This window comes from Astatotilapia calliptera, chromosome 17, assembly GCF_964374335.1.
Source record: "Astatotilapia calliptera chromosome 17, fAstCal68.1, whole genome shotgun sequence".
NCBI classification, from domain to species: domain Eukaryota; kingdom Metazoa; phylum Chordata; class Actinopteri; order Cichliformes; family Cichlidae; genus Astatotilapia; species Astatotilapia calliptera.
Window position 1 is genome coordinate 12,853,043 of NC_137438.1, and position 26,991 is coordinate 12,880,033.

The 26,991-nt window shown below is 39.3% G+C and overlaps 1 protein-coding gene across 3 annotated transcripts in view; it reads left to right on the top strand.

Moving 5' to 3' along the window:
- Nucleotides 1-21,733, top strand: part of mylk4b (myosin light chain kinase family, member 4b) — a 33,977-nt gene extending 12,244 nt beyond the window's left edge. For 2 of the 3 annotated variants that reach the window (XM_080291401.1, XM_026147943.2), the window contains 12 exons: nt 13,763-13,844; nt 14,881-15,283; nt 15,476-15,696; nt 16,678-16,783; nt 17,425-17,518; nt 18,749-18,858; nt 18,944-19,085; nt 19,361-19,431; nt 19,514-19,642; nt 19,725-19,956; nt 20,325-20,373; nt 20,513-21,733. In XM_080291401.1, coding sequence (XP_080147527.1) covers nt 13,763-13,844; nt 14,881-15,283; nt 15,476-15,696; nt 16,678-16,783; nt 17,425-17,518; nt 18,749-18,858; nt 18,944-19,085; nt 19,361-19,431; nt 19,514-19,642; nt 19,725-19,956; nt 20,325-20,373; nt 20,513-20,523 — 1,650 coding nt within the window. In that variant the 3' untranslated portion in view covers nt 20,524-21,733. Of the gene's footprint in view, nt 1-12,052; nt 12,763-13,762; nt 13,845-14,880; nt 15,284-15,475; nt 15,697-16,677; nt 16,784-17,424; nt 17,519-18,748; nt 18,859-18,943; nt 19,086-19,360; nt 19,432-19,513; nt 19,643-19,724; nt 19,957-20,324; nt 20,374-20,512 lie in introns of those variants that run through there. The other variant, XM_026147942.2, reaches the window with a different exon arrangement.
- Nucleotides 21,734-26,991: the final 5,258 nt, after the last annotated feature.

The following is a 26,991-nucleotide window of genomic DNA, read 5'->3' on the forward strand; positions in this document are numbered from 1 at the left end:
ATCAATTAACCTCCAGGTAAAATAAAAGTGAAATGAAAAAGAGAAACAAATTAGTTTTAATGATGATTCGAATAAACACCACAGTAATTAATGTGTATTAGTTTTTGCACAAACTGATTTTCTGGACTTTCAGATGATTGGCAAAATTTCTGTTAATAATAAAATAACAGATTCTGTTTAATAATGTGCAGCACTGGCACCTATATGGATGATCTGAAGTGAGAAGGCCTCCATGCTAAAAGAGCACACATGCACACACTTTGGTGGCTTGTGATAGCAGAAGCCATTGGCACTGCGTGCAGGTATTTTGATTATCATATCTTTGCAATGAAGATCCTAAAATATCTCAGCTCAGCTATGCTGGTGTTATCTGTTGGTAGTGTCTGATTTCACTCCAAGAAGAAGAGTTGTGTTTCTGATCATGTGAACGTGGTCCGCTGACTTGACTGATGAGGTCCGTTTTATAGACGGTAAAGTGGCAGTAAGACTAATCAGCTCAGTTATCTCTGGCATCACTGACATTTTTCATCTGCACTGAGGTTGAACTGCTGACGCCCAGTCAACATGCTGCTTTAATGAAACCCAACAACAACAATAGTATTGAGGCATGTGAAGCCACATTTCATGCCTCTGAAGGCAACGTGTGAGTGTCAGTGGAAAACATAACGTCATCATACATGCGTCAAACACATGTCACCAGGAGTGACATCTATATTGATATCCAACTGCACTTAACTCCACCACTCCATGCAGACAAGCCTATGCCCTCCACACTTAAGCATACTGTGTCCAGTAAGCCGGTTTATTATGTTAACATAATCCAGCAGGAAGTAAATGTGACCCACTCCCCATAAAGCTGGGTGCTGTGGTGCTTCGGCAGTTAATGTCTGTCAGTATCAGCTTAATCGTTTTATTGCTCTGTCTTCTTCTCCTCACACTGATCGACTACCGTTAGATTTATAGCTCTGCTTATCATTTCTACTACTGTCACAGCAACTTTCAGGGTTTTTAAAGTGATTCGTAGCCTGTAGGTGCAGCGGGTTAATCCTGTTTAAAAGAAATCTGTCCACGGTGTTAAAGCAAGACAGCCCTCTGCAGAATCGAAAATATCACTGCACACCTGAATGACATTCAAGCTGTAGGAAAAGCCTTTGTTAAAACAAACTCCACTTCATGGTTTTTTCTAAACGATTGCAATGGTCCATTCATGCCAAAGTTCACTAATTTAAATGCAATGCTTGTCTTTAATGTTGTGTTTGCACAAAAAAACAGCCAGCAGAACAAAATAATAAATAATAAAATAATAGCTACTTAACAGGGTGTATCAAAAAGAATCATGTGATTTCAAAAGGCAAAACTAAAAGTAATGGACAGAAGCTTGCGGTCAATTTTAAAACAAATGGCTGAATGTGACGTTTTACATCCAAAACACTGTTCTCAAGTCATCGTGTTCCACTCTGGATGCACGGCATATGTCCATACTACAGCCAAACTCATCTCATACTTCTGCAAGCAAGTCTGGAGTCACTGCAGCCACCGCTACTTACCCACAACCACGTGAAACTCATGACTCCTTTCTCGCGGTTCGTGATTCGATCGTTACCGGTGAACCCGATTAAAGACTTTAAATGTTGGAGGATTCTTTTTCATAGACTCTATATTAAGTGTACAGTGTGTAAAATGTCACCACCATATGTCAGTAGATTGCTGATTGCAGTAAGTTATGTTTTCTTACTGTGAAAGATCCACGACAGACTCGACCACTCGTTCATGCTTTCAGCATACTTTTATTAACTGCGGTTGCTGTTGCACACAACTCGGCTATAGCTCTGCAGATCACTGCCAGACACACACCAACAACCACAACAGTCAGTAAGCATAGACACTAAACGCGAGGCGTGATTGTGGATACTTTTGGAGTTCGATACAAGTAAATGAGTCAATGAATTTCACCTTTGTCCAATAACACTGATACTAAGGACATCAAGAACATTTCTGTTGGTAAGCACTTCTATTTTTGCTGCTGTGTTTTAAGTGGTCGCTTAGTTTAAGAATAAACTCGTGCATGATGTAAGAATGTAATCAAACTGTGTGATTTTTGTGACATTCGACAGAGCAATGCTGGAGGAGGAGAAAGACAGAATGAGAAAGAGATGATGAAAATATACATGTACACATGTTCAATCAAGATATATATAGTTTGAAAGTGCAATCTGTGATCTTTAAATTAAAAGTAACTTATGAGACATATGACACCAGGACAGCTGTGATAGTACTCAGGATGGTCACATTTCTCATCCTGTTAACATTTTGTCACCTCATTGTCAGATCTTGCTGTCACTTACAGACAGGTGTGCGTAACTAAGCAAGAGATGCACGTACAGTCTTTTGCATTCTATTTAACATTAAAGGACTAGTGTTGGGACTGAAATGGGGAAAAAGCCTTAATCTTGTCTTCAACTGGAGTGTGGAAAAAAGCCTGTTTAACATAACCTTTCTATTAAACAACAGTGTGAGAGCATGAGACACAAAGAGGAAGGCTGTTCACACACCACAAACTGAAGAGTCACCACACTGGCAATGTTTTGTTTCCCTCCTCTTGCATCATTGATAAAACAAAATTGCCTCAGCAGGGAGGCATTTAATTGTTTTAATTAAGTCAAAGTGTTCAAATGTGTACATTTATGTAACTCAGCTCTTTTGTCATACTGACTGCCACAAAGACTCAAGGTAGTTTTACACTACAAGCCCCATTCTCTCAAACAGTGAGTCCAGGGATCAGCTTTTATGGTTTAATGTCTTAAAAGCAAATTTCAGCTACAATATGCTTGGCTAATGCAATTATGAAATTCCAAATGAATTTGTATAAATATTGGTGTTACAGATCAGTTGTAGCTGATATAATAGGCAAATAAGTTAAATAATTACCATGACTTTCATGCATCCATCCATCCTCTTCCGGTTATCCAATTCAGGATCACCGGGGAGGCTGGAGCCAATCAAATCCAGTATTGTAAGTTTACAATCAAAACCAGTCATCTGAATTTGATAAGATAATTTGAACCGTGGGTTTTTGTATGAGGCTTGTGAAGAGTAAACTGCAGCTTGTGTTAATACATGTGAGTATGACTAATGTGAGAAGGGTTTCTCCAGCTTCAGATTCTCACACTCACATAGCTCAGATAAAATTAGCACACATGCAAATACATGAGGGATAGAGAAGAGCCCATAATGGTTTGAGTCTCACAGTCATGACACAATGAAAAAACACAAAGAAAGACATTCAGAACCGAGAGCCGCCTTGTTTTATAGGCTTAATTGTCTAAACTGAGCAAAACTACTTTTAGAAATAATGTAGATTCATTTTTTTAGACTAATGACTTTTATATTGAAAAAGATATTTTCACATTATGCCATGTGCAAGCTGGGAAACAGTTATATTTGGTGGATACATAGTCACATGTTTTTCTTTTACTGCACTATTGCCCTGTATCCTAAAACCAAAAACAGGCTGTTTAAAAAGCTGTTTTCTGTTAAACAGGTGTTGGGTATAAAATGGGTTTTGGTGAAACATACCCGTCCTTTTAATTCTTATTTTCTACTCAGAAGTAGACTTTTCCCCCCAGTTGTTTACTTTTCATTGTCAACAAACACAAATAAATATACACGGGCAAAGCTGTGTGTCAATGCAGAGCTCCAAAAGGAGTAATTTCCGTATCCTTTTTCTTTCCTGTTGTATCGCTCTAACACAATGATGATCACTGTATTTCTTTTTTTATTCCTTTTACCTTTTATATTTAAATGTTGAGAAATTTCAAGGTTTATGGTGTTATCATCAAAAAATGGTGCTGATGTGTTAAACAATTTTAGGTTTAAATTTCTTTAGCGTCACTATCAGTAGATGGTAATATTGTTGGCATGTACATAGAAGTGTGAGTTTATTGTACTTTGAAGTTTGAAGTGGAGAAATCTAATTATTCTTCATCTGGTTATCAAAAAGAGTTTTCTCCATGAAGGCTAGGTAGTAAGCAAATTGTTTCAGTACTATGTATTTACTTTATGTGGGCTGACCCACATGTTTATTTTGTTGGAAACACTCACTAGTTCATATTTGGCACAGTCACAACTACCAGAGCCATCTGAAAGATCTTTGGCAAGTGTTCTCATAGAGTGTATATTATTGATGCTAACTGCTTATTAATGCTAAGTGACAGACTGAACAAATACAGACTTTAACTCACCAGAACCGAAGCCCAGACGTCCTCAGCGATCTGTATACGACAGCAGGCTGTATTTTTCTAAAATAATGCTACAAAAAGCTTCGAAATGCACCATCATTGACATTTTAGCAAAGAGGTTCAGTACAGTGACTTGATCGGATCAGTGGTGGACTGTTAGCACTGCAGTCTCGTTAAGAAAGCTTTGCTGTGCCTGCATGGGTTTGCAGATCTCCAGTAAATATCATTGAGATGTGATGTACAGTGTGCAGAAAACTTTCATTGATTCATGCCAAAAATATACAGTACTGAACAAAAGACTTGAGGCAGACCACACAGAGACGGGAACAAAATCACTTAGAAAGAAATCACATAATAGCCTAATTTGTTATGTGAGCTTCAGTGGATTTTTCTTTGTGCGTAGGCTCTGACTCAGGTATTTGGCACCGATTCATTTGGAAAACTTGCTTGGCCAGGCCTTAAGCCTGAAATACTTTGAATGAGAGAAAATGCTGCTAAAACATTCAAGTCATTTTTCATTATTGTCTTTGGGATCATTTGGATTTGTCGACACATTAGCAGATTAAAGAATAGTAGTTAAAACAACAGCAAACAAGACAGCTTCCCAGCAGTCTTTAAAGCAGGCAGATTTAGAACAACCACTGAAACCTGTCCAAAAAGCACAAAAACCTTCATTTGTTAGCCCACATAACCCGATTAGTTTTTTTAAAACTAGTTTATAAAGTCAACATGTTTATTTTTTCTATTTTTTCTTTACCTGAGAGTCAAAACAGTTTGAGTAGTCAGACTGAGTCAGTCATTATTGAGATAAACAGAGTGCAGCAAACTAATCTCAAGGAAAGTAATGGCCTGTGTTGCTTACAGTAGCAATATAAATTACATATACAACAATTATTCTATATCTAAGGGCATTTTCAGTAAAAGCTGGACATTTTGCAGAGCTTTTAGACTGATTAAGAGTATGTGTGTTGCTCTTTTTAAAATAGCAAATGAGTCCGTTTAAAATGTATCCCATTTTAATCCAGATTATACTATTTCCCCTGAGTTTGCAGCAGAGCATCAGCATTGACAAAATACACAGCAGAGAGAGAAGCATCATCTTAATTAGGCTGCTTTATAAAGGATGCATTGGGATGTAAAGTGCAGCATGTAATGAATGGACAAGTAAAATGAGTGTTCATGGGCTCATTATAGCTATTTAATTAAATCAACTAATCAAATATGCTAAGCACTTTAATAGAAAATGCTATGCATGTAAAATGTGCTGAAAGAGGCAAAAACAAAATTAGCTAATGTTAGTAAGAGAATGCCAGCCAGCATGGAATTTCATCTCTCAGTAAAACAGATATGCGATTGGATGCTGTGTTTATGATCTGTCACCATGTACAGCAGATCTTCCATGGCAAGCACTGACTATTTGGATTTGTGCGATTAAATGTTTGTACAGGGGCATTAGGTCAGGGGTCACAGTAACCAGGGAACAGCTGGGTGCTACACTCTGACAACATGCTTTTATTTCCAGATTCCCAAGTAGTCAACAGTTGTGCGCATAGACCAGAGACAGTCTATGGCAGAGCCATCCATGATGGGTCTGTGATCACAGACTTCCATCTAGTGGCAAGAAGACCAAAGTGCAAAATACTTGATTTTAAAATACAGCCACCAGACTTATTTTTACATAGTGTAATTATACGATATGATGCTGTAATTAAGTATCGTATAAAGATTTACACAGTTGTGAATAACCTCTGACCTCTCCTTCTAGATTAATAGATTCATCTGAAGGTCTTTCAATACTATATAGAGCTATTTAAAAGTATGTTACTGCCCTTGTTTTGTCTAAGGAATTATGTCAAAAATTATGTCACATATATTAAAATAGTTTTCAACAGAGCAAATAACAAAATCCTGCTCTTTGTGCTAATTTTTACCACGCTAGGAAAAAATCAACAAAGAAAGCAAAATGAATAGACACAAATTACAATGCTGTTCTGTTAAAAGTAAATACTGCCCAGAGAGTGAGCTGATTTGGTGGACGTCTGTGTGCAGTGCTTCTTGTTACATTGTTATATGTTACTTTAAACTAGTACCTAAAAGACTATTATAGAATGATAGTGTTGCACATCCTGACCAGATCACTACAGATTATAGAAATCCATTAACATATATCTACGGCAACAGATTTAGGAAGAAGTATTTAAGTGTTTCTCTTTCACCATTTGTTTTTTTAAATCACAGCACTTACTTTGATTGCTGTCAGACACTTTTATGTACCGCTGCAAACATGCAGCTTCTACTCTGTTCAATTCTGTTAAAGAGTTGGGTATTGTGGAGGTCTATCTGAAAATGATGGTGTTGCATCGTAACGTTTCCCAGATGTGACAATGTGATGAGATTGGATTGGACATAAATAGCAAATCTCTTCAGGAATGTGCATGTCTGCATGATTTTGTTTCAATTTTATATGTAGAATATTTCCTTCTATAAACACTCAAAGTATCCCAAAGTAAGAAGTAGCCCAAAAAGTATTGCGGAGGATGCTCTAGGGGTCTCCAGATATCCTAAGTGCATCAACATGGTTATTGAATTACCTGTAAATACCAGAAGTGTCTCTGGTTCGTGCCTGTGGACTGTGTCTATCTGCATGTTTGCATCATGAAAATGAGCCCGAGCCCATTGCCAGCACTTAAGCAAGTGTGATTTCTGTACGAGAAAAGCTTTGATATAATAAATCTAAACCATTAGCTTTTAGTTTAGCATAAAATGGAATGTGATACAGTTTTGATATTTGACATTTGTGTGATATCACTCGGGGTTATGCATTCATGCTGTTTAGCATGTAACACGTCCGCATGCTTATCCTCGCTACCCCCTGCACCACAAACACGCTTCACATACACACAAACTTTTCTGACGTAATAAAGCACCTCTGTTCTATGAAGAGAATTTTTTCCTGTCCCACTGAGCTCTGAGGCTGCTGAGAGCTAAATCTACCATCTGGTTATCATGGCAGCTAAACTGTGGAAAGAACAGACTGTCATCGGCCAGTGGTGACACATGCAGGTTTGACAGATAAAAAAGCAGCAGGTGGAGCTGCGGAGATAATATGTGCACTTGTTCCTATTGGCATCTACTCGCCAGACTTATATGGTCTATCAACAACGGAACAATCCTGTCATTAAACGCAAAATGTTACATAACCTGCTGAACAGATCACTACAGCTTTGCATGGTGCAGGTTTAGCAAAACTTTAGTTTCAAATTGACTCATGTTGCTCCCAACGACTAAATCTCTAATAGGGAACTGTAAGGAAAAAGTGTAGATTGTGCAAAATATGTTGAAATTTTCTATTTCAAATGTACAACTATGAAGAGACGGTATCTTGGGTTTGCATACTTTGGCTGGCATGCAGGGCTGAAATAGCTTTTCAGGGTTTTTCCAGAATTTCAAACTAAAACCTCTAAGAAAATGTAAAATGTAAAAATGAAGTCTGTGTGAAGAGTGTGCATGTGGTTCGTTACTGTTCAGGTCAAGCACACTGCTGGGTTGATGAGGACCCCCTCTCTGAATGCAACTATCTTTGGTCTCAGCAAGGTTGCGTGGTGTGAGTCATATTCATGGTATGGTGAATCTTATGTGGTTAGGGATGCCATTTGGGAGGGAAACCCTGGATTATCCAGGGGTCCCAGAGCTGGACCAGCACCCTGGAACATGCCAAAGCTCAAAGAGCCGCCACTGAGCTGTTGTCGGTGGGTCCAAAATGTCTCGTCTGTATCCCTTCCCTTCCTGGTCTAATCATTTGGATAGGAGGCACCAATTTAATCCACAAGCCCTACTTCTTCCTATGTCCTTTAAAACACTCGTCTACCTGACCCAAACTGCTTTTCAAGTATATCAATTTGAAGCAAAATATAGAAAAGGCATGCATGAATCTACTGACACATGCACATTTATATTTTGCTGTCATTTCGAGAAACTGAAAACACATTTTAGACCATTTTTCTGTGTTCTAGTTTATAAATAAGCAAGCCTAGGAAAAAATGTTTGTCTCAAAAATATGAAAAAATCCATCACTTAAGTAAATTACCTACTTACCATGTCCCTCTTATTTCAGCTTTCCCTCGCCAAGCTACAGCATTGTTAAATATGGACCAGGTTTACCACAACAGCAACCATCCCAAGGCGTGCATTTGTTATGTGTGACACAGACTATAATTGTGGCTCTGGGAGTGATAATGGATTACTGGAAAGCCCACGGCAGTAGAAGAAGCATTATAAATTGTCTGTGTCTTCCTGCTGAGTAATTCTATATGCGGTGAGAGTGGCTAGGCTGCGTCAGCCTCATTCCCAAACTGTGCTCCTGTACCACACAGCCTCTCGTGTTACCATGTAACCTTTTCTGACTAGGGATTTCAGAGCTTGTCTGACAGGGTACAGTTAAACCTTCCACCAGACCAATCTACCAGCACTCTGCTCCGACCCTACTGGCTCTTGGCTATTGTACTGTGGAGTCTGTGTGGAGATTTATTTAGCCATCTACTGTATCACAATTTGTCCCCACAAAAGGTAGTTGTTATGGAGTATGCAGTGATTCAGAGCTGATGCTGATATAAGGAAATAAAGAAGTAGGGAAAAGGAAGATACATTCATATAAAATAGTGTACTGTTTACTCCCTTTTTACTTATATATTTCTAAAACAAGCACAATATACTTTTGAGTATATGACAGTATAATATAATCTAAATAATAAAATATTTTTTTTGTTGTAGCAGTATTGTTTGTTGTTGCCTGTGAAAAAATTGTTTAATGCTGTTAAAATGTATCTGGTCTGATTTTTTTTTTTTTGTTACACAAATAGTAGCTTTGAAAAAGATAAAGGTTTTACACAGTGCAATTATGACCACAGAGCAGCATATCACATTTGATGTTTATTTCATATAAAATATCATGGCATTCCTATTTGAGTATTCTCAAATGTAAATCAAAAAGACCGCAGTGGCAGGAAACGTCTGTGTAACCTCTTCTTCCTTTAGAAACAATAAACACTGTCAATACTCTCCATGACGGCGTGGCAGCAACTAACTGAGCTTGGGCGAAGCAAGGATCTTTGAAGGAGAGAAAGAGAAACCAAAAAAGACAGCTCCTGAAAATAATAATTTTTCCTGAGATGCAGTGTTTTTGTGTGTATGTAGCATTTTAATGGCAGCAATTCTTTTGAGTCATTACATGTGTGTATTTGACTGCCTGTGTGTGTTTCCTATAGGTCATTGTTTAGTGGCTATGGCTAAGTGCAAAACTTTCTGAAGTTTTTCAAAAGAGATGCTTGAGATCTGTGCTAACTTGCTGTAACATATATAGTACTGAAGTTTAACAAAAGTATTCATGTAGTCAGAGCAGCTTACTTTAAAATGAACACCAAGCGTACATAGAACATGTTTTAATTAATTAAAGACAACAAAAAATAAAGAGAGCAAGAGAAAGAATGGTGGCCTTGCCATCTGACATGTTAACTATAGTGTCATTCATGAATGAATCCTGACTGGATTTTCTTTAACTAGATATTTTCGAAATTGTTTTCACACAGTGACTTTTGATCACCCAGTTCTTCCCTGAGTCCAAGTTATCCGCAAAACTCCTGAGAAATACCTTTATGAAACAGGCCGTTGATACAGAGATATAAAAACCTCTTTGTGGTTGAATCTGTGGTGTTTAGTTTGTGGTGTTTCAAGTGCAAAACTATGGTGCCCCTGTGAGGCCAAATGTACTGCACCTTCAGAAAGCACCACCAAATGTGAAAATGTTCCAAAAGCACATAAAACACACATCAGAAGTTGAATAAAATAGAAGAGAACTATTAAAAAAAATGTCAAAAAGCACAACAGAAGCGTTTTGGGGGAAACAAAACTGTGACGGACCAGCTCCTGAAGTGACAGAAACCAAAACACTGCACTGAGATAGTGAAGGCATGAAGGAGAGGATTCACCAGTGCTGTGAAGGAGGAAAAAGATGAATGCACAATCTCTTCCATCTTTTTCCTCCTTCACAGCACTGCTGAATCCTCAGATGGAGATGGAAAAGATGGAAGATATTGTGCATTCATCTTTTTCTCCCTCATATAGTATTTTTGTCATGTTTTGTGATTTTTTTTTTTGTGAGCTTGGGCTGCATTTTTTTTCTACGTCCTTTGTGTTTTATACAACTTCTGTTGCGTTTTATGTGCTTTTGCAGTTGTTTTTCTTATAATTTCAGGTGTTTTCTTAAACAGTTTGACCTCTTAGGGCCACCGTACAAAGCAATTGCTTGAAAAAGCTACAAAAAACAGATTTTTCTATATGTTTACTTGCAGTAATCCACTTTAGCATGAGAGCTGTTTCTGAAGTTTCACTGAATATCGTTTTAGACCCTGACTAATTACAGTATTTTATCTTTGATTAATGTCAAACAGAGGCTTTGCAATAATCTTTATAAAGCAGTTTAGTGTGAAAACACTTTTGCCGGATTACTGATCTCCTTCAGTAAGGAAACATGTATTTCAACCATATGTTTTGCATTCTGTCTGCACTTGCACCGTGTCCTTTATCATTCTCACCTTCAATAGCAAATAGCCACTGGGGATACAAGTGTTAACCCTGACAGCTGATGAGCTGTCCGTACTTGGGAACAGCGTGAGGAGCAGAGTATAGGTCAGGTTTTTCCGTTGTTGACAAATGGGTGCCAGTATATAGGCGCCAGCGCTTTGTCGCTCAGCCTACTCCTGATAGACTGTACTGAGATGTGGAAAAGTTTGAGGTCAATGTGCAGAGTCACGTCTCAGTAGGTGGGCCTGTTCATGAATATGAACTCGTGTGTCAGCGACAGTGTGTATGTCTGTCCTCTTTAATTCTGTACAGCAACACATGTGCAGGAAGTTTCCTCTCCCACAATCCCCCTCTCCTCTGCATCAACAGTTCTTAGGTGTCAGCTGGATCACCTGTGTCCCGTTGTCTTTGTGTCCCTCACGGTGTGTGGACAGCAGGCTTATATTGGGAACCTCGGAAGTTCTTTCCACTTGGTGGCCTCCAGAGGAAAACCAAACCCTTTTAACTTTTACTCAACTTCTGTCCTTGAACAGTGTTGGCTCAGGATTAGTGAGCTGTAAAATAAATGATGACTTTTAAACTTAATGAACAGCAAATAAAAAAATCTTTAATATTCATATTTAACCATAAATACAATCAAAATAACTCAAAAATGCAGCAATACACTGCAGAAAGATAGAAAACAGTCTGCTAAATAGTCAGAATGGTGGTGATTTGGTAAAAATTTAAATGGCTCCTCTCTGCTACTCTGAGTGAAACAAGTTAGGTATAAAAAGCGATAAACTGATAGTATTTGGCAGTGTTCAGAAATAATCTCAGTCCTCTTTAATTAGTAACTTTTTTACCACTTCGCACGTGCTGGCATCCCTCCTTCAATCTTGTTACAATGTGAAAAACAAAATGAAAATGCGATTAATGGTGTAATGTGACTAAACCTGCTGAAAAATGGCACGGGCTCTTCAGATTTAGAGATGTTATGCTTTTCTTTATTGGCCCTAAACTATATTTGTTTATCTTGCTTTTTACAGCATCATATTTAGTTCAGCATTCTTGGGATTCTAACACCTGACTGAAGGGCTTTTGAAGTATCTCAAATGTCACATAGCGACCCTCCCCAGCATCCCCCACTGTACACTCGAGCCCTCAGCTCTTATCACTGGCCACCGAGTCCCTTACGTCCACAGCGGTGTTGCACTGTAATTGGGAGAACAGCCATTTGCTATTCTTAAAACTCAGCTCAGTGGTGAAGGATTGGAAGAGAGCTATCTGTTGTCCCTCCAGTCCTTTTAACTTGTCTGCAGCTTTGTCTGGCACTATGTTTTTTGTGCTAGTTGAGACTTTGTGAGAGTAACTGGACTTTAGATTAAATAAACGCTTTTTATTAGAAGTCACGTTTAGGTCAATCATGAGCTCCAGCCTTGTTAACTCTTTAGCCAAGGTTTATGATCCAAACCCTCTTCACGGGCAGAAGCCAGGTGGAAGGAAGCTTTCTCTAAATGGATCAGAAAAGTCTCAAGCTGCTTCTTCCTCTTCTTCATCATCATCCTCTTGCTCTCCTCATGATGTTGCCCTGCGATCTGTGGAAAGTCGAATGGACTTCCTGAGCTCTCAGATGGAGCGTTTGCTCAACATGCAACAGACTGTCTTGATCAAGCTGGATGGCCTGTCGCAGGATGTCAGGGGTATGGGTTTGGATCTAGCTTCAATACGTGAAGAAAGCCATGGAAAAAGCCGTGGGTCTGGGGTAGAAGCAGTATGCAGGGAGCTGCATGGGGCCATGGAGAGGGCCAGTGAGCACATGGAGAGTCAGGGACGCAGGTTGGAGGGGGTGGAGAAACTGGTGGAGGGCACCCAGCAGGTGATAAGCTTCATCGGTGAGGTGGTAAAGAGCTCCAGGTTGGTGGAGCTTCTGTTCAAACAGCCTGGACGGAAAGCCAACAGGAAGGTGAGAAGTTTAAACGACATCATGAGCAAGTTTTCCACTAGAATCTAGCAAAAGCACTTTTAAAGTTCCATCATTTTTATCTGCATTGTTGAACATGGCAGTGAAAGTGAAAGGTCTCACTGTATAGTGAGCATGGTTGCATTGGTATCCTCTTGACTGAATGTATTCATATTGTGTATATGTGACAGTTCAAATAACATTTAAATGGCAATGTTTTTTAAAACTCTGCCTTTTAACTCCTGTGAGTTTAGATATGACTCCTATGTGGCTGGTCTTGGCTCTGCTGTGCCTGCTGTAATGTTAAGTGATTTACCATTGAGACTGTGATCGGCCTCCGAGGTGTAAATGATTAATGTCACATTGGTTATCTTTCCCAGACCACGTCTTTATCAGCTTGCAGTGCAGCTGCACAGCTTCAGTCCAACAGTCGTCAAATTCTTAATCGTTCTTAATGCCATGATTTATTAGAGAGACTCACTTCCTAGTGCTGTAACCAAATATGAATATATGTTACAGATGTGTAACACATGCAACATATATTGCATAGTTCATGCATTCATATAATCTATGGTTACACTGCTGATTGAGAGGCTTTTTTTAGATACAGGGTTAAGGAGACAGATTTGTTGCACCATATGGCGACTGTCATATATACTGTATGCAGGGATAAAGTGAATATTTCTCTTTTAAAGTGTGGAACTGATTCGAGTGATGTGTAGCATTTCAACTGCTGTAGTTGAAATGCCACATATTTCCTCTTTGGCCAGAAGGAGGCATCTGCTGAGCAAGACATCAATACACTTGAGTTATGAGGGAAAACCTTCCCAACAGAAACTGCTTTGAAGCTTGTTGTCACATTATTGCACAAATGGAAATATCTGCATCTATCAGCAATTTTCCTTTCTATGAGAAGTTTCCACCAATTGCAGGTTTTGCCCCACTTTTGAATGTTACGCACAATGTCTAAAACCTGATCTTTCTTTCCTCTGTTAACATCCAGGCAAAGGATGATAAGGAAAAAGCCAAGCTGAGCCTGAAAGGTTTAAAGGCCCAGAAAAAGAGAAAACCGCAAGAAACGTCAGGTAAACTCAAACAAGATATTACACAATCCACAATCACAAGTTTATGCAGAGCCCACCACAAAATTTCTAAACTCGTTATCTGCATATAATACATCATAAATCTGAAATATATGTACATCATGGAATATAACGGACTTTAATATAACAGGGAGACCAGTTCAGGATTTCTGAGAATTGTTTTTGTAATATAAGATATGTGTTCTGTTTAGCATAAAAACATAAAATATAAGTAAATGATGGGAAACATATTAAGAAGGCCTTTAAAAATTTTAAATCTTATATGTAGACAAGCTATGTAATGATCCCTGGAAGTCTCGCATGGCTGCACTGCTACATCTGCTGACTTTTTGGCAGACATAAATACAGTTTTCATCATGTTTGAAGGATAACAGCATAAAAAGGGAGACAAGAGGCAGTTCAGCCTTTATTTAAATATATGAGAAATCAAACAAAACACTACAAATTCAGGCAATGAGAAGAAAAAATGCAAAAAGACACTGAAGACATCGCAATCTGACAAAAGTGAGGGAAGACAGTATAAGAGACCCAAGTAGGAGAATGAAACAGTATCTAAATAAATAGGATACATTCACATCGACCAACATGTAAACAGTCAGAACACAAAAGGCAAAGTGAATAAAATTTAAACAGTATTTGTCTGCAATAATCCCCCATGTTTACATGTCAAGCTCGCATAATAAATGTATATATGAGCAAAATTTGAAACACAGATGACAGATCAGAATTTAGGTCTTAGCTTGACAGCTTTAATATGGATCTGAGAACCGGATCTGCACTCGTGTCTTCACAACACTCTGCAACAAACTATCCAGAGGATGATGTGAGATTTTTATCTGAATTGGGCCAGACTTATCGAGCAAGTGACCACCCAGACTAGCATAAGATGTAAATATGTGATGAGTGAATTCCATCTATCTGAGGATTATCAATCATCTGATTACATTCATTTTTAGTAAATATAATACAGCGTTTTCACCAAACATCTGGTTGTATCCGTGTATTTTCTTCACTACAGACACCTCCTCCCTGAATGAGCCTGTGCTCCAGGAACAGGTGGAAAAGCTCAACAGGCAGAACACCGAGCATTCGCACATAAACATAGAGGCTGAGGGGGATGGAAGAAGTGGAAGACAGGATCTGGAAACGCTGATCCTTGAAGAACCGCACACCTCTGTTGCCCAGTCAGACGAAAGGCAGGAGGAGGCTGAGGAAAGGCAGGATGAGGAAGGAGAGGGGGGTATATTTGAAGACTCTGAGCCAGAAGAACAAGAAAAAGAAGAAGAAAAGCAAAATGGAGAAGATGTTAGTCTTGAAAATCGTGGAAAAGTGAAAGATGATGTGAAGACAACGCATAGAGAAGAATCATCAAAATCAGAAAAAGCCTGGCTCTGCAGGGCCTCTGTGCTTCAGTATGACAGGTGTGTCTTAGCAAAGCTACCATATATCTTTATGCTACTTGCTATTAAATTCATTAAGTTAACTATTTATTTTCTTTACTTGTACTTCTTTGGATCATTAAGCCAGCTAAGAGGAAATTATTTTGTTGGGGGAGGAAAAGGGGAACTTCAAACCACATCACACATTCATATTCTGTGCCTTCCTTTCTGAAGCTCCGAGGAGGCTGGTGATGTGGCCACTTGTAGCAAACGCCACGTCCCGGAAGAAGACCTTGGAAAAGACGACCTCAAAAAGAGCCGGGTGGAGGACAGTAAAGTGGAAAGGGCTGACGGACAGGTCGTAGAGGGAGCCGAGCCACAGGTCTCCATATCTGACCAAGCGAAGACAGAAGACGAAGGGGAGGCGGCGGAGGAAATAAAGGAGTTTATTATTGGTAAGAAAGTGTGTGAGTGCTTCTTTTCTGAACGGTCCAGGGAGGTTGGGGTGTAGGCTGTTGCTTTCTACAACTAATGCTACGACATGTAAATGGGAGTGTTTGTAGAAATCAGGTAAGGAAAGATTTCAGGAACTTGTGTTTTGAAATTTAGGCCTCTGAATCACCGTCAGTGTCAGTCAATATATTGTATACATGCAGTATCTTATCAATGTGCATGTGAGGGAGTAGAGACCGCAGACTGACAAAGATCAAGAAGTAGTGCTGTGCAATACTGCAAATTTCAATATCGATCCAATCCCAGGAACATGCAGGGCACTATTAGAGGAGGACAGGGTTTCATGATGAATGAGATGAATCATCATCAATCTGAAAACTCAAAACACATTTTAATGATCATTAAAACACAGTGATTTTTACTTAACACAACAAAACATGCATTTCAGCTTTAATGTATTTTTGGGGGGGAGATGTAAAAAAGCACTTTAGGTCAACTTCTGTTGTTTAAATCTGCTATAAGCTGCAAATAAAAGATATGTGACAGTCAGCAAAAAACGGTCAGACACTTTTCATAGTGCATCTTTGAGGGGTTTTTTTTCCCATTTCCAGTGCTATCCATAAAAGATGCATTTAGGCTTCATGACCTCAGTGTTTCAAAATCCTGGACTGCTCAGCGCAGTATTCATGCATCCTATAGGCTCTCCGTGTAGACTCAGCTTGATGAGTTACTTTATGACATTTGCCTCTGCGTTCCTCAGACTTTAAATCAGCTTCAGTGTCATAACAGCATGCCTGTGCGAGCGTCACTAACATGTCAGCGAGCACAGCTGGCGGAGCACATAATGAGACGCCGGCATGCTGCTATTTTAAACTACTTTGTTTCTGGGTGCTGAGACCTCTTCCTCAGCCTTTCATTCCCTCTCTGCACTCAGTAACAGTAACTTGTCTTCTCTTTGCCTTTCTTTTTCATTTCTTCTTCAGACTCAAGTCCTCCACCGCTAGCACCTTTCGACCACCGCATCGTTACTCCCAAACCCCACCAGATCGCCACCTATTACACTATCAACAGAGAGGAGGTCCTGGGAGGGTGAGGGAAACACTCAGAACATTCATCTCTCATTACAGAACTTTATTTTCATTTCGCTCAGTTACAGGCACAGATGCTTAGTGTGCACTGGCACTCAATAATGAAATAACAGACGATCTCACACCCTGCGCTAATAATTTTAGTTGCCCCCCCAAAGGGCAAATGGTGCTGACCCTCAGGGGGCTCTCTGATGTAACAGACCAGCGCTAAATCCTGCCTCTCAAATAGAAGATTACTCCTTAGCACGCAAACACATTTGTCAAATTACACAAGAGCATAGCCTGAATTTCTATACGAGTCAATAAACTATTATAATGTATAGACATAAGTAAGAGTCACAAACAAATTGTTATTTTGATATTTAAAAGAATTTTCAGCTTTTTAATGGCAGCTGATTCATAAAACCCCTTTGTTTAATTGGTCCGACATAAACATTAAAGAGATCCTGAACAAAACCAATCAAAACCGTATCCAAATACGCTTGAGCAGCAAACACCAGCAAACGTGAAACATCATATTTCAGCGCCAGGAATATTTGTTTTTAATAATAAAATCCAATTTACAGAATGGTTGTTCTCCGGCTCTTCATCCCATCTGTCCACACCTCTAACTCCTCCGTGTGTTTGCTTTTCTTTCATTAGGGGACGTTTTGGACAAGTCCACAAGTGCGTAGAGAACTCGTCTGGTCTGACTCTGGCTGCCAAGATCATCAAAGCCCGGAGCCAGAAAGAGAAGGTGCAGCAATGATTGGCTGGTTAATGCTGAATACGAAACAGAATCCAGGTTTAGCGATGCTGCTGAGATGCCAGTTTTCTCAGACAGTCTAATACATGGTCATTTTTATCACTGCACTATAAAGGATTCGATTTTAAAAATAGACACGCTGAGGTAATGGGCATTTGTCAGCCCCATTGTGTCTTTATTTCTCTCAGTCAACTAGATATGCGGTGGAGGTCAGATGTCAGAGTATAGCTGTGTGGTTAGATTATAATCTGAAGTATTTAAAAAGCTCATTAAACTTGTAGCCAGATCCTCAAATGACCCACATGGCTGTCGCTGATGATCCACGACCAAACAGCTGGCACTTTGTGTCTGACTGTACGTCTGTTTTGTCTTATTTGTATCTAACTATGCCCCCGAATGGCTGTAGCACAGGCTGCTATGAGTTGCATGCTGCTAATATAAATATTTACTTTTTAATCAAGTCCCTTAGGTCTGTAACTTCTGTTTCCATTGAACATTTTAAACTGAACCACAAGCAAAAACTGCCATGAAGGATTTGATCTACCTCGTCCCTAACATACCATCTTGACCAAACCAACCTTTCTATAGCAGTCTGCAGTAGCTTAAATCATAGAAAGGACCCTGCCTGTTTGATCGCTCCAGTTTTATGATATGAGGGACCAAAGAGGAATAATTGTGCAGTGAAGCAAAAGGCACTCTTGCACTTTTTGACATGCTTCAATAAGGCAAAATATAACCAGCACTTGGCTTTTAAGGTCTTTTTTTTTTTTTTACAAATTCAACAGCTGATATGTTACACACTGAAAATCCTCAAGACAAGCATGACTTATTTGTGTTCATAACTTATTCCTTGTAAGCTTTAAAAATCTTGCAGACTGGCTTTTTCTTGTTTTCCTCTCCTTACCCCCAATTGGTCAAAGCAGATGGCCCCGCCCCTCCCTGAGCCTTGTTCTGCTAGAGGTTTCTTCCTGTTAAAAGGCAGTTTTTCCTTTTCACTATCACCAAGTGCTGCTCATTTTCTGTTTGTTGGGATTTTCTCTGTATTATTAAATCTTTAACCTACAATATAAAGCTCCTTGAGGCAACTGTTGTGATTTGGCTCTAAAAAATACAATTGAATTAAAATTAATATAGTTTTGTCATTCATTAACTTCCATATTTACGTGTCATTTTCCTATATGTGATTTTAAATTTGATTTACATTTCATTTCCGTCTATCAGGAGGTGGTGAGGAATGAGATCCAGGTGATGAACCAGCTGAACCACGCCAACCTCATTCAGCTATACGCTGCATTTGAGTCGCGTAACGACATCATCCTGGTCATGGAATAGTAAGTTTGTGTGTGTCTGTGACAATACAAAAAGAGCCTCTACAAATTCGAACTGGCTGTAACAGTGTCTCTCTTTGTGTGGTAGTGTGGAAGGAGGGGAGCTGTTTGACCGCATCATTGACGAGAACTACAACCTCACAGAGTTGGACACGGTGCTATTCATACGGCAAATCTGTGAAGGGCTGCAGTACATGCATAAAATGTACATCTTACATCTCGACCTCAAGGTAAACCTACTTGAGTCTTCGCATCACAGTAGGAATAATCTCTTTCAGTATTTTTATTTATTTTTCAATATGTTACAACATTCATTTGGAGCCTAAACAGTCTAATGAAAAGACAAGTTTATAAAGTTTCAAAATAAAAGCTTCCATCTCTGTTAATGAAATAAAATTTAGGGTGTTGTCTGTGTTCTTTTCTTTATCTTTTGCACCTATGCCAAAAAGAAGAACGGCCTCTAAAACACAGTATATGTGACACCAGAATCTGTGTTCTTTTTCAGCCTGAGAACATTCTTTGTGTCAGCAGAGCTACTAACAAGATTAAAATCATTGACTTTGGCCTTGCCAGGAGGTAAGATTTATAGTCACCTCATCTTTCATGCACTGGTTTATTTGAGTATGTTTTTCTCTTATGGTTCTGGTTCCTCTGACAGGTATAAGCCTAGGGAGAAGCTAAAGGTCAACTTTGGAACGCCTGAGTTTTTAGCTCCTGAAGTCATCAACTACGAGTTTGTGTCATTCCCAACGGACATGTGGAGTCTTGGAGTCATCACCTATATGCTGTGAGTCAAGGAGTTCATTCAGTGCACACACAGAGACACAACCTGTACAGTTCCTGACATCTGTATTATTCTTAATGTCCAGACTCAGCGGCTTGTCTCCGTTTCTGGGGGATGATGACAACGAGACGCTGAACAACATCCTGGCCTGTGAGTGGAACTTTGAGGAAGAGGAGTTTAAAGACGTCTCAGATGAAGCTAAAGACTTTATCACACGTCTTCTGGTGAAAAGCAAGAGCTGGAGGATGAGTGCAACAGAGTCCCTCAAACATCCCTGGCTGTCAGACCGGAGTCTGCACTATCAACTAAATCGCAAGGTAAATACTAAATTCACCTTACCGCAAAATTTACTTTATAGTAAACAGTGAATAATACAAAATACAATTTTAAAAATGCTTCTTTTTATTAGTAAAATGCATCTGAAATATAAAAGATCAAAAGTTTATTAATTCAAATATGAATGTGTACCATTCAAGTAAATTTCACTTGATTAGATTTGTACTTATGTAACAACATTAGATGTAAATTTTGCATGTAAGCAAATGAACCAATATGTGTGTAATATCTATTGTAAACATGAAAGGAAGACTTAAAAGTGTTTGTGTTATGCATCTTTGAAGCCTGTTTGCTATCCTAATTCAAAGAGTGTAATAACAAACAGTTTTACTGGATCCTCTTACTGCAGAAAACTAAGTGCCACTCCACGCATGGTCCTCCTTCAGAGAGTAAGACAAGTAAGAGATTTTTGTCTTCATTTTCCTATTAGCTTATATATAAATGTTTTAATTAATTTTCAACCCAAAGAGCCTATTGTAGGACAGTTTCTCAACTTTTCTTCTATTAAGCCAAACATATTGTTTGCTTTCCTCTTAGAAACTATGTGAGACCCTCGGCATGCCTTTTGATAATGAAAGGAGCTGGAGCCCAACACTGGACCAATGCTGCTGTACCTGTGTATGAACTTGATAACTACTCTCCTCCATCCGTCTTCTGCATCGCTCCATATCTTGCAGTTCTGACTCCAGATAGTGTGATGCACGGTAATAACAGACACTCCTATTCTGTAGTGTCTGAAAACACTGATGATGAAGAACCCAAACTGTTGGACACATAAAGGCCACGTGACCTGTCTGCTTCCACATATATGACAGATCAGCTGTGTATAGCATCAAACCATCATTGTTATTCAGCCACAGTTTGTCATATTGTCCTGTTTTCTTGCATGCTTTGCACTTTCTTCATTTATTTTCTCTAAGAGTCAGAAAACATTTTTAAACACAATATAGACTGAATTCTCTTATTTGAATAATATATTTTTGCGATTTTTTTTCTTTTAATTTACAAGTCTTATAAAAACGAAATGTTTTTTTTCTTGAACATAACTTTAAGTATATTTAGAATTTGATTGAATTAGAAGTCATAGCTGATTAATTTATTTTGTGTACAGCACAGCACTGCATACCCTCACTTCCCGTTGAGGATTGACAAAATGTTAGTGATCAGTGAACCAGTGAATATATCTTGGTTTGTGCCATCGTTCACCCTAATTTTTAAGCCCTATCACCTTCTGTATGCATTTATGCCGCCACCTTGTCTTGCTTCGGCAGTTTGGAGTAGCCCTTTCACCTTCCATGAAGGCATCACGAACAACAGAATACTACCTGTGAATAATATATATATATTTTTTTTTTCATGACTGAAGTGGATTCTTATGTTCATTTATTTACTGGTTCAACACCAGAATGTACTTGAAGACCTTTTATTCAATAAGTGATTTTTTTTCAATGGAGAAGAGCAGGATTTAATGTAGATATGCACAGATGGTAAGTGCATCTGTGCAGCTCAGTTTGACGGAGAGCCAACAACAGAGCAGAGAAGACACCAGCCATTGCTTTGTCATCCCTTTCAAGGAGATGAAAACTGAATGTGACTTCAACGCTCAGTTGTTTGCTTTTCCATTTGGAAGCAGAAAAGCTCTGTGAATTCAATACTTGTGCATTTGAATTTATTATTTCTTTTTCAGGTTTTCTTGTGCAATTATGAGAGATCAGTAATTATGAAATATTATTATGTTAATAAATAACTCACACCAGACAACATTCATAGTGCATCTTACTTACTGGGTATTTTTGGAAATTGAAAAAGAAATATGACAGTAAAGATACTTCTGCTTTGGAATTTTCTTTGATTTTTTAAAAGGTTCTAAAGTAGGGCACCCCTGTTGCTCACAGCAGAGTAGGTAACCCATGTAACAAAGCCTCTAGCCCTCAATACAGTGGTCTAGGTCCCCCCTTTCCTCTCTTGTGTACGCTGTCATATCATAAAGATAAAGAAGGTACAGCAAGCACTGAAGCCACTGTGTGACTTGTCTCAGGTAGGTCAAAGTCAAAAGCCTTTACTTGGCACTGGTTCTGTACATAATCTGGCATTTCAAGACCCAGTTAGAGCTTGCTTTATTTAAGCATTATGCAATTCTGTTATTCCAGCTTAATGTACTTGAGTTGGACCAACTTAATTAATTAATGATGAATCAACTTATTTACTGCACTTGAGTCCAACTTAATTTGATGGAAATGATCCAACTCATGCAAATTTTGTTAGGCCAAGTCAAATACAAACAGAAGTGTGAATAGAAAGCCATTTATTAATGTGGAAATCCTTTCCACGATTATTTAAGTTCACGTAAAGGGTTATTTTTAGGAGTGTTCAACAAAGTCTAGTCTGGTTAACATAAAACTTGTCATGTGCATCTTTCAATTTTATGGATTTATAACAAATTTCACATACAGCTGCTGCTTCATCCATGCTCTTCCACTTATTACGGGTAGTCTGAAGTCTATCCCAGCTGTCGAGAGGCAGGGTACACCCTGGACAGGTCGCAAGTCTATTGCAGCGATAACACCGAGAGACAGAAAAGAATTTGCAATCACATTCACACTTATGGGTAATTTAGAATAACCAATTAACCTAAACACACTAACTGCATGTCTTTGGATTGTGGGAGGAAGCCAGAGTACCTTGACAGAACCCATGCAAGCACAGAAATACCAATAGCACACATATGGTGTGTATCCTTTTCTGCCCTACTGCAGAAGTGCAGTGAGTTATCTCGCCTGTTTACCTCAACTAGAGTTGCTCAGTTCAGAGGAAAATCCCTCATGTGGGGAAAGATAAGATAAGATAAGATAAGATTAGGTAACCTTTATTAGTCCCACACGTGGGAAATTTGTTTTGTCACAGCAGGAAGTGGACAGTGCAAAAGTTATGAGGCAAAAATTAGAATACAATAAGAATAAATACAGTACACAACTGTACAGAATAGAATAAAATAAAATACTATATACAGTAGAATAAAATAAAATAAATATACAATAAGATAAAAATAGAATACAAATACAAATACTATATACAACTGAGTAAAAATACAACGATGACAGAAAGGATTATTGCACTTAGTATTATTGCATATGTATGGATGTGTGTGCTTGATCAGTTAAAGTCTTTATTATGGAGTCTGACAGCAGTGGGGAGGAAAGACCTGCGAAATCTCTCCGTCCCACACCGTGGGTGCCGCAGTCTCCCACTGAAGGAGCTGCTCAGTGCTGTCACAGTCTGCTGCATGGGGTGGGAGATGTTGTCCATCAGGGATGACAGCTTAGCCGCCATTCTCCTGTCACTCACCACCTCCACTGGGTCCAGAGGGCATCCTAGAACAGAGCTGGCCCTTCGGATCACCCTGTTCAGTCTCTTCCTGTCCCCAGCAGAGATGCTGCCGCCCCAGCAGACCACGCCATAAAAGATAGCAGAGCCACAACAGAGTCATAGAAGGTCTTCAGGAGTGGGCCCTCCACTCCAAACGACCTGAGTCTCCGCAGCAGGTACAGCCTGCTCTGCCCTTTCCTGGAGGAAACGGAGGAATAGTCCCTCTTTGTCTCACTGGAGACTGGGACACATTATTTTCTGACAACTAAAGAAATAACATGTTTGAACAATCTGATCATTAAAATGAAATAAGATTTTATGGGGGGTGGCTTATTTCCATCCATGATTTACTTCTTGCCTTTGCGCCCTTGCATAATATCTGCTTAACAATTTCAAACAAGCTGCATAGATGGATTCACCGGATTCATTGAAACCACAAGCGCACGTAGAGGAAAGTCCATGAAAATGCATTCCTTGGTCATCTTTAATCTTCTGAGTTTTAAAGTTCATTTGGGATGATTGTCCTGCTACAAAATCTTCTTAATTGAACATGTTATAATTTCTTATGTTTTCATAAGTTTGTAAATGCATCCTGACTCTTTCCATGTTTCCAAAAAACAAACCAAACCAAAAGAAACTCACCAGATATTTGACCCTTTCATCTCAAAATCTGAACCAGATACAAAATAGGGTACGGAGAGAAACGCAAAGGATTATTTGTGTTTGAGGTATATTAACTACTTAATTTTCATATTACTCAATTTCTACAAATCAGCATTCTACAGCCTCGCAGAAAGAGAAATGTACCTTAAATCGTGAAAACATGCCTAAGGTTACATTTAATCCTTGTAATCTATAGTGTATCTGCAATTCTTAAGACCAAAAGTAGCTGTAGGTTGCTAAACTTGGCCTTGTGTAGATTTGTATGAAGGCCTCTTTGACTGTTTCAGATGTGATTCCCATTATTTTAATTTCACTATGCACAGACCACGTGTAGTGTTTAATTTTTTTTTTAAAGTTACTCGTTTTCCGTTGTTCCCTGTCTCCTGGTTTTACTAGCCGTTTTAATCCACTTATCTCCAAAATCCCACTTTAAATAACTGTCAAAATATTTAACCCAAGCCAAAGGAAGACTGCACAACAGCAAATGATTGAAAGGATGTAACTGTATTTAAATATTTGATATGACTCATGAGATTCTGTGCTTGAATCCCTACTAAGGATTGTATGTCCAGTGATTAATGCAGCATTACGGGAAATCAGCGGCTGGAAGCATCATTACTTCACACAGTCAGCTGCTGAGAATCCAAACCTCATTTAACAACTGAGTTCCAACTGAGTCCCCCTCAGTCTCATTCTCCAGCAATAACAAACATGTCCCTGTGCACAGCGAGGGATTTTTGGCTATTTGCAAAAGAAAAACGACAGTCCAACAAAGAGAAGATAACCAATTTTATGGGTCAAAGTTAAAAACAAAAAAAGAGAGGAAACAAAAACCAGTATGAGAATGAGGGCGATTCACTGATTAGTTGATATGCTGAGTTAGCAGACAGCTCCATTGAGTTTTCCAGCTGAGAATTACATTTTTCTCATAAATCCACCAGATAACGGGCTGGGGTTGTGAGTTTACATTGTCACATAAAACCACCCTGTGACCTGCTGAAATTTGTATTGCCATCAACTCGGGGATCTTTTAACATCCATCAAAATATCTGATTGCTGTACCAGAATGAGCCCCTTTTTATCAGCGTAAATCAAAACTCTGAAGTGCGAGCAAGGCTCTGGGAAAAGGAAAGGAAGAGGACATCCAAGACCAACGAAAATTCACTTGCTCATTCCCCAGCCTCATCTCAGTGAAATCTGAAATGTTTATTAGTGTCTGAAGACTAGGGAAAATACACAAAGCAGTAATGGGAGAGGGAGGGGCAGATAATGCAACTCAAGGACATGAAAAATGTAAGAGCTTATATACTTAAAGATGGATAAACTGTAAGACAGCAGCAACGAGACAGGGGCAAATGGGGTTAGTATCTTGCCCAAGGACAGTTGGCATGCAGACTGGGGGAGCCAAGGAATCAAACCACTAACCTTCCAGTCAGTAAATACTACCTCAGTAGAAGCTCTACCTCCGGAGCTACAGCCACCCCAGGGAGAAGAGTTCCCAACATCTAGGGCAACCACGTCCTCATTTGAACAGAAAGCACCTCAGCAGCCTTTCACATAAACCATCTGGGTGATGAGGTCACTCAGTCACTTAGCCCAGAGGTTTCTAACATGAGTGCATTCACAGTTTACTTCCCTGAGAACCATGAATCTCCCGGGCAGACCAAAAAAACAGACTGACACTCTTGCCACAGAGTCCCCTAAGGGGAGTGTAAGTTGCACCCACAAGTAGTGCAAATGATTTGGAATCAGTACAGCATAGCCTGGTTGGACATCTTTCTGTCCAAGCGCACAACTCTGCCATCTATGGTTTTTCTTGGTATAGGCTGGCGCCCAACTAAGGGTAGATGCTCTCACCAGTGCCTAGCCAGGGAGTCTCCTTTATGCTTTCCCTTTGATTCCCCTAATGTGCTTCAAATCAAATCAAATCAAATCACTTTTATTGTCACATCACATGTGCAGGCACACTGATACAGTGCATGTGAGTGAAATTCTTGTGTGCGAGCTTCACAAGCAACAGAGGTGTGTAAAAATACAATAACATAAGAACAAGCAAAATATAAGAATGGGTAAATCTGTGAAGTATATGAATAAATATATGCACAATATAAGAGTGTATGTGCATTACGGAATGTGTATACTAAATATGTATATCTTTGTGTGTGTGTACATATATATATATATATATATATATATATATATATATATATATATATATATATATATATATATATATATATGTCTTTGTCTTGTCTTGACACCAGTGGGTCAGGGCACTGACCTCCTCCCGGTAGGCCGTTTCATCACCTTTGGTGATAAGACCCACCACTGTAGTGTCGTCCACAAACTTCACTTGCTTGGTTAACAGTGTGATGCATTTGGCCACAGGGTTCTCTTGGTGGCTTCGGACGTCTGGTTCCTGACACCTCTCAGTCTGCTGAGCAGGGACCCACAGGATCTTTCAAGGAGGTTTGAGCTTTTGTCCCGGCTGGGATGCATGGCCACAAGGGGATCTGTCATTCTTCGCTGACTTTGAACCTTCTGTTAACAATACCTTACTCTTTTAACATGGATGGTGTATAAGAGTTGTTGGTGTTAATGCATGGGACAACAGTTTGGACCCAGTCTTCAATCCATGCATGACATGTTGCACTGCCACCACATCTGGGACTGAGAGATGTTACACTAGTGGAGAATCTAGCAAATGTGCAGGAGCAACCTGGGCAACATTGTGCACATTTGCTAGGTTCTATGGACTTAACATGGCCTCAGGCTCCACGCTAGCCTCTCCTGTACTACCTCTGGCTGACCAGTGCGTTGTTCTTTGTGACAGCACTGTTTACTGGCAGTAAGAAAGGAATGAATGAAGTTACAAAGGCAACTAAGATCCTGAAAATTCATTGATGACTCACTCACTTAGAACGTCTTATTGTCAGAAGATTCCTAGAGACCGGATGCAAATGTTTCCTCTAAGCCAGGCAACACAC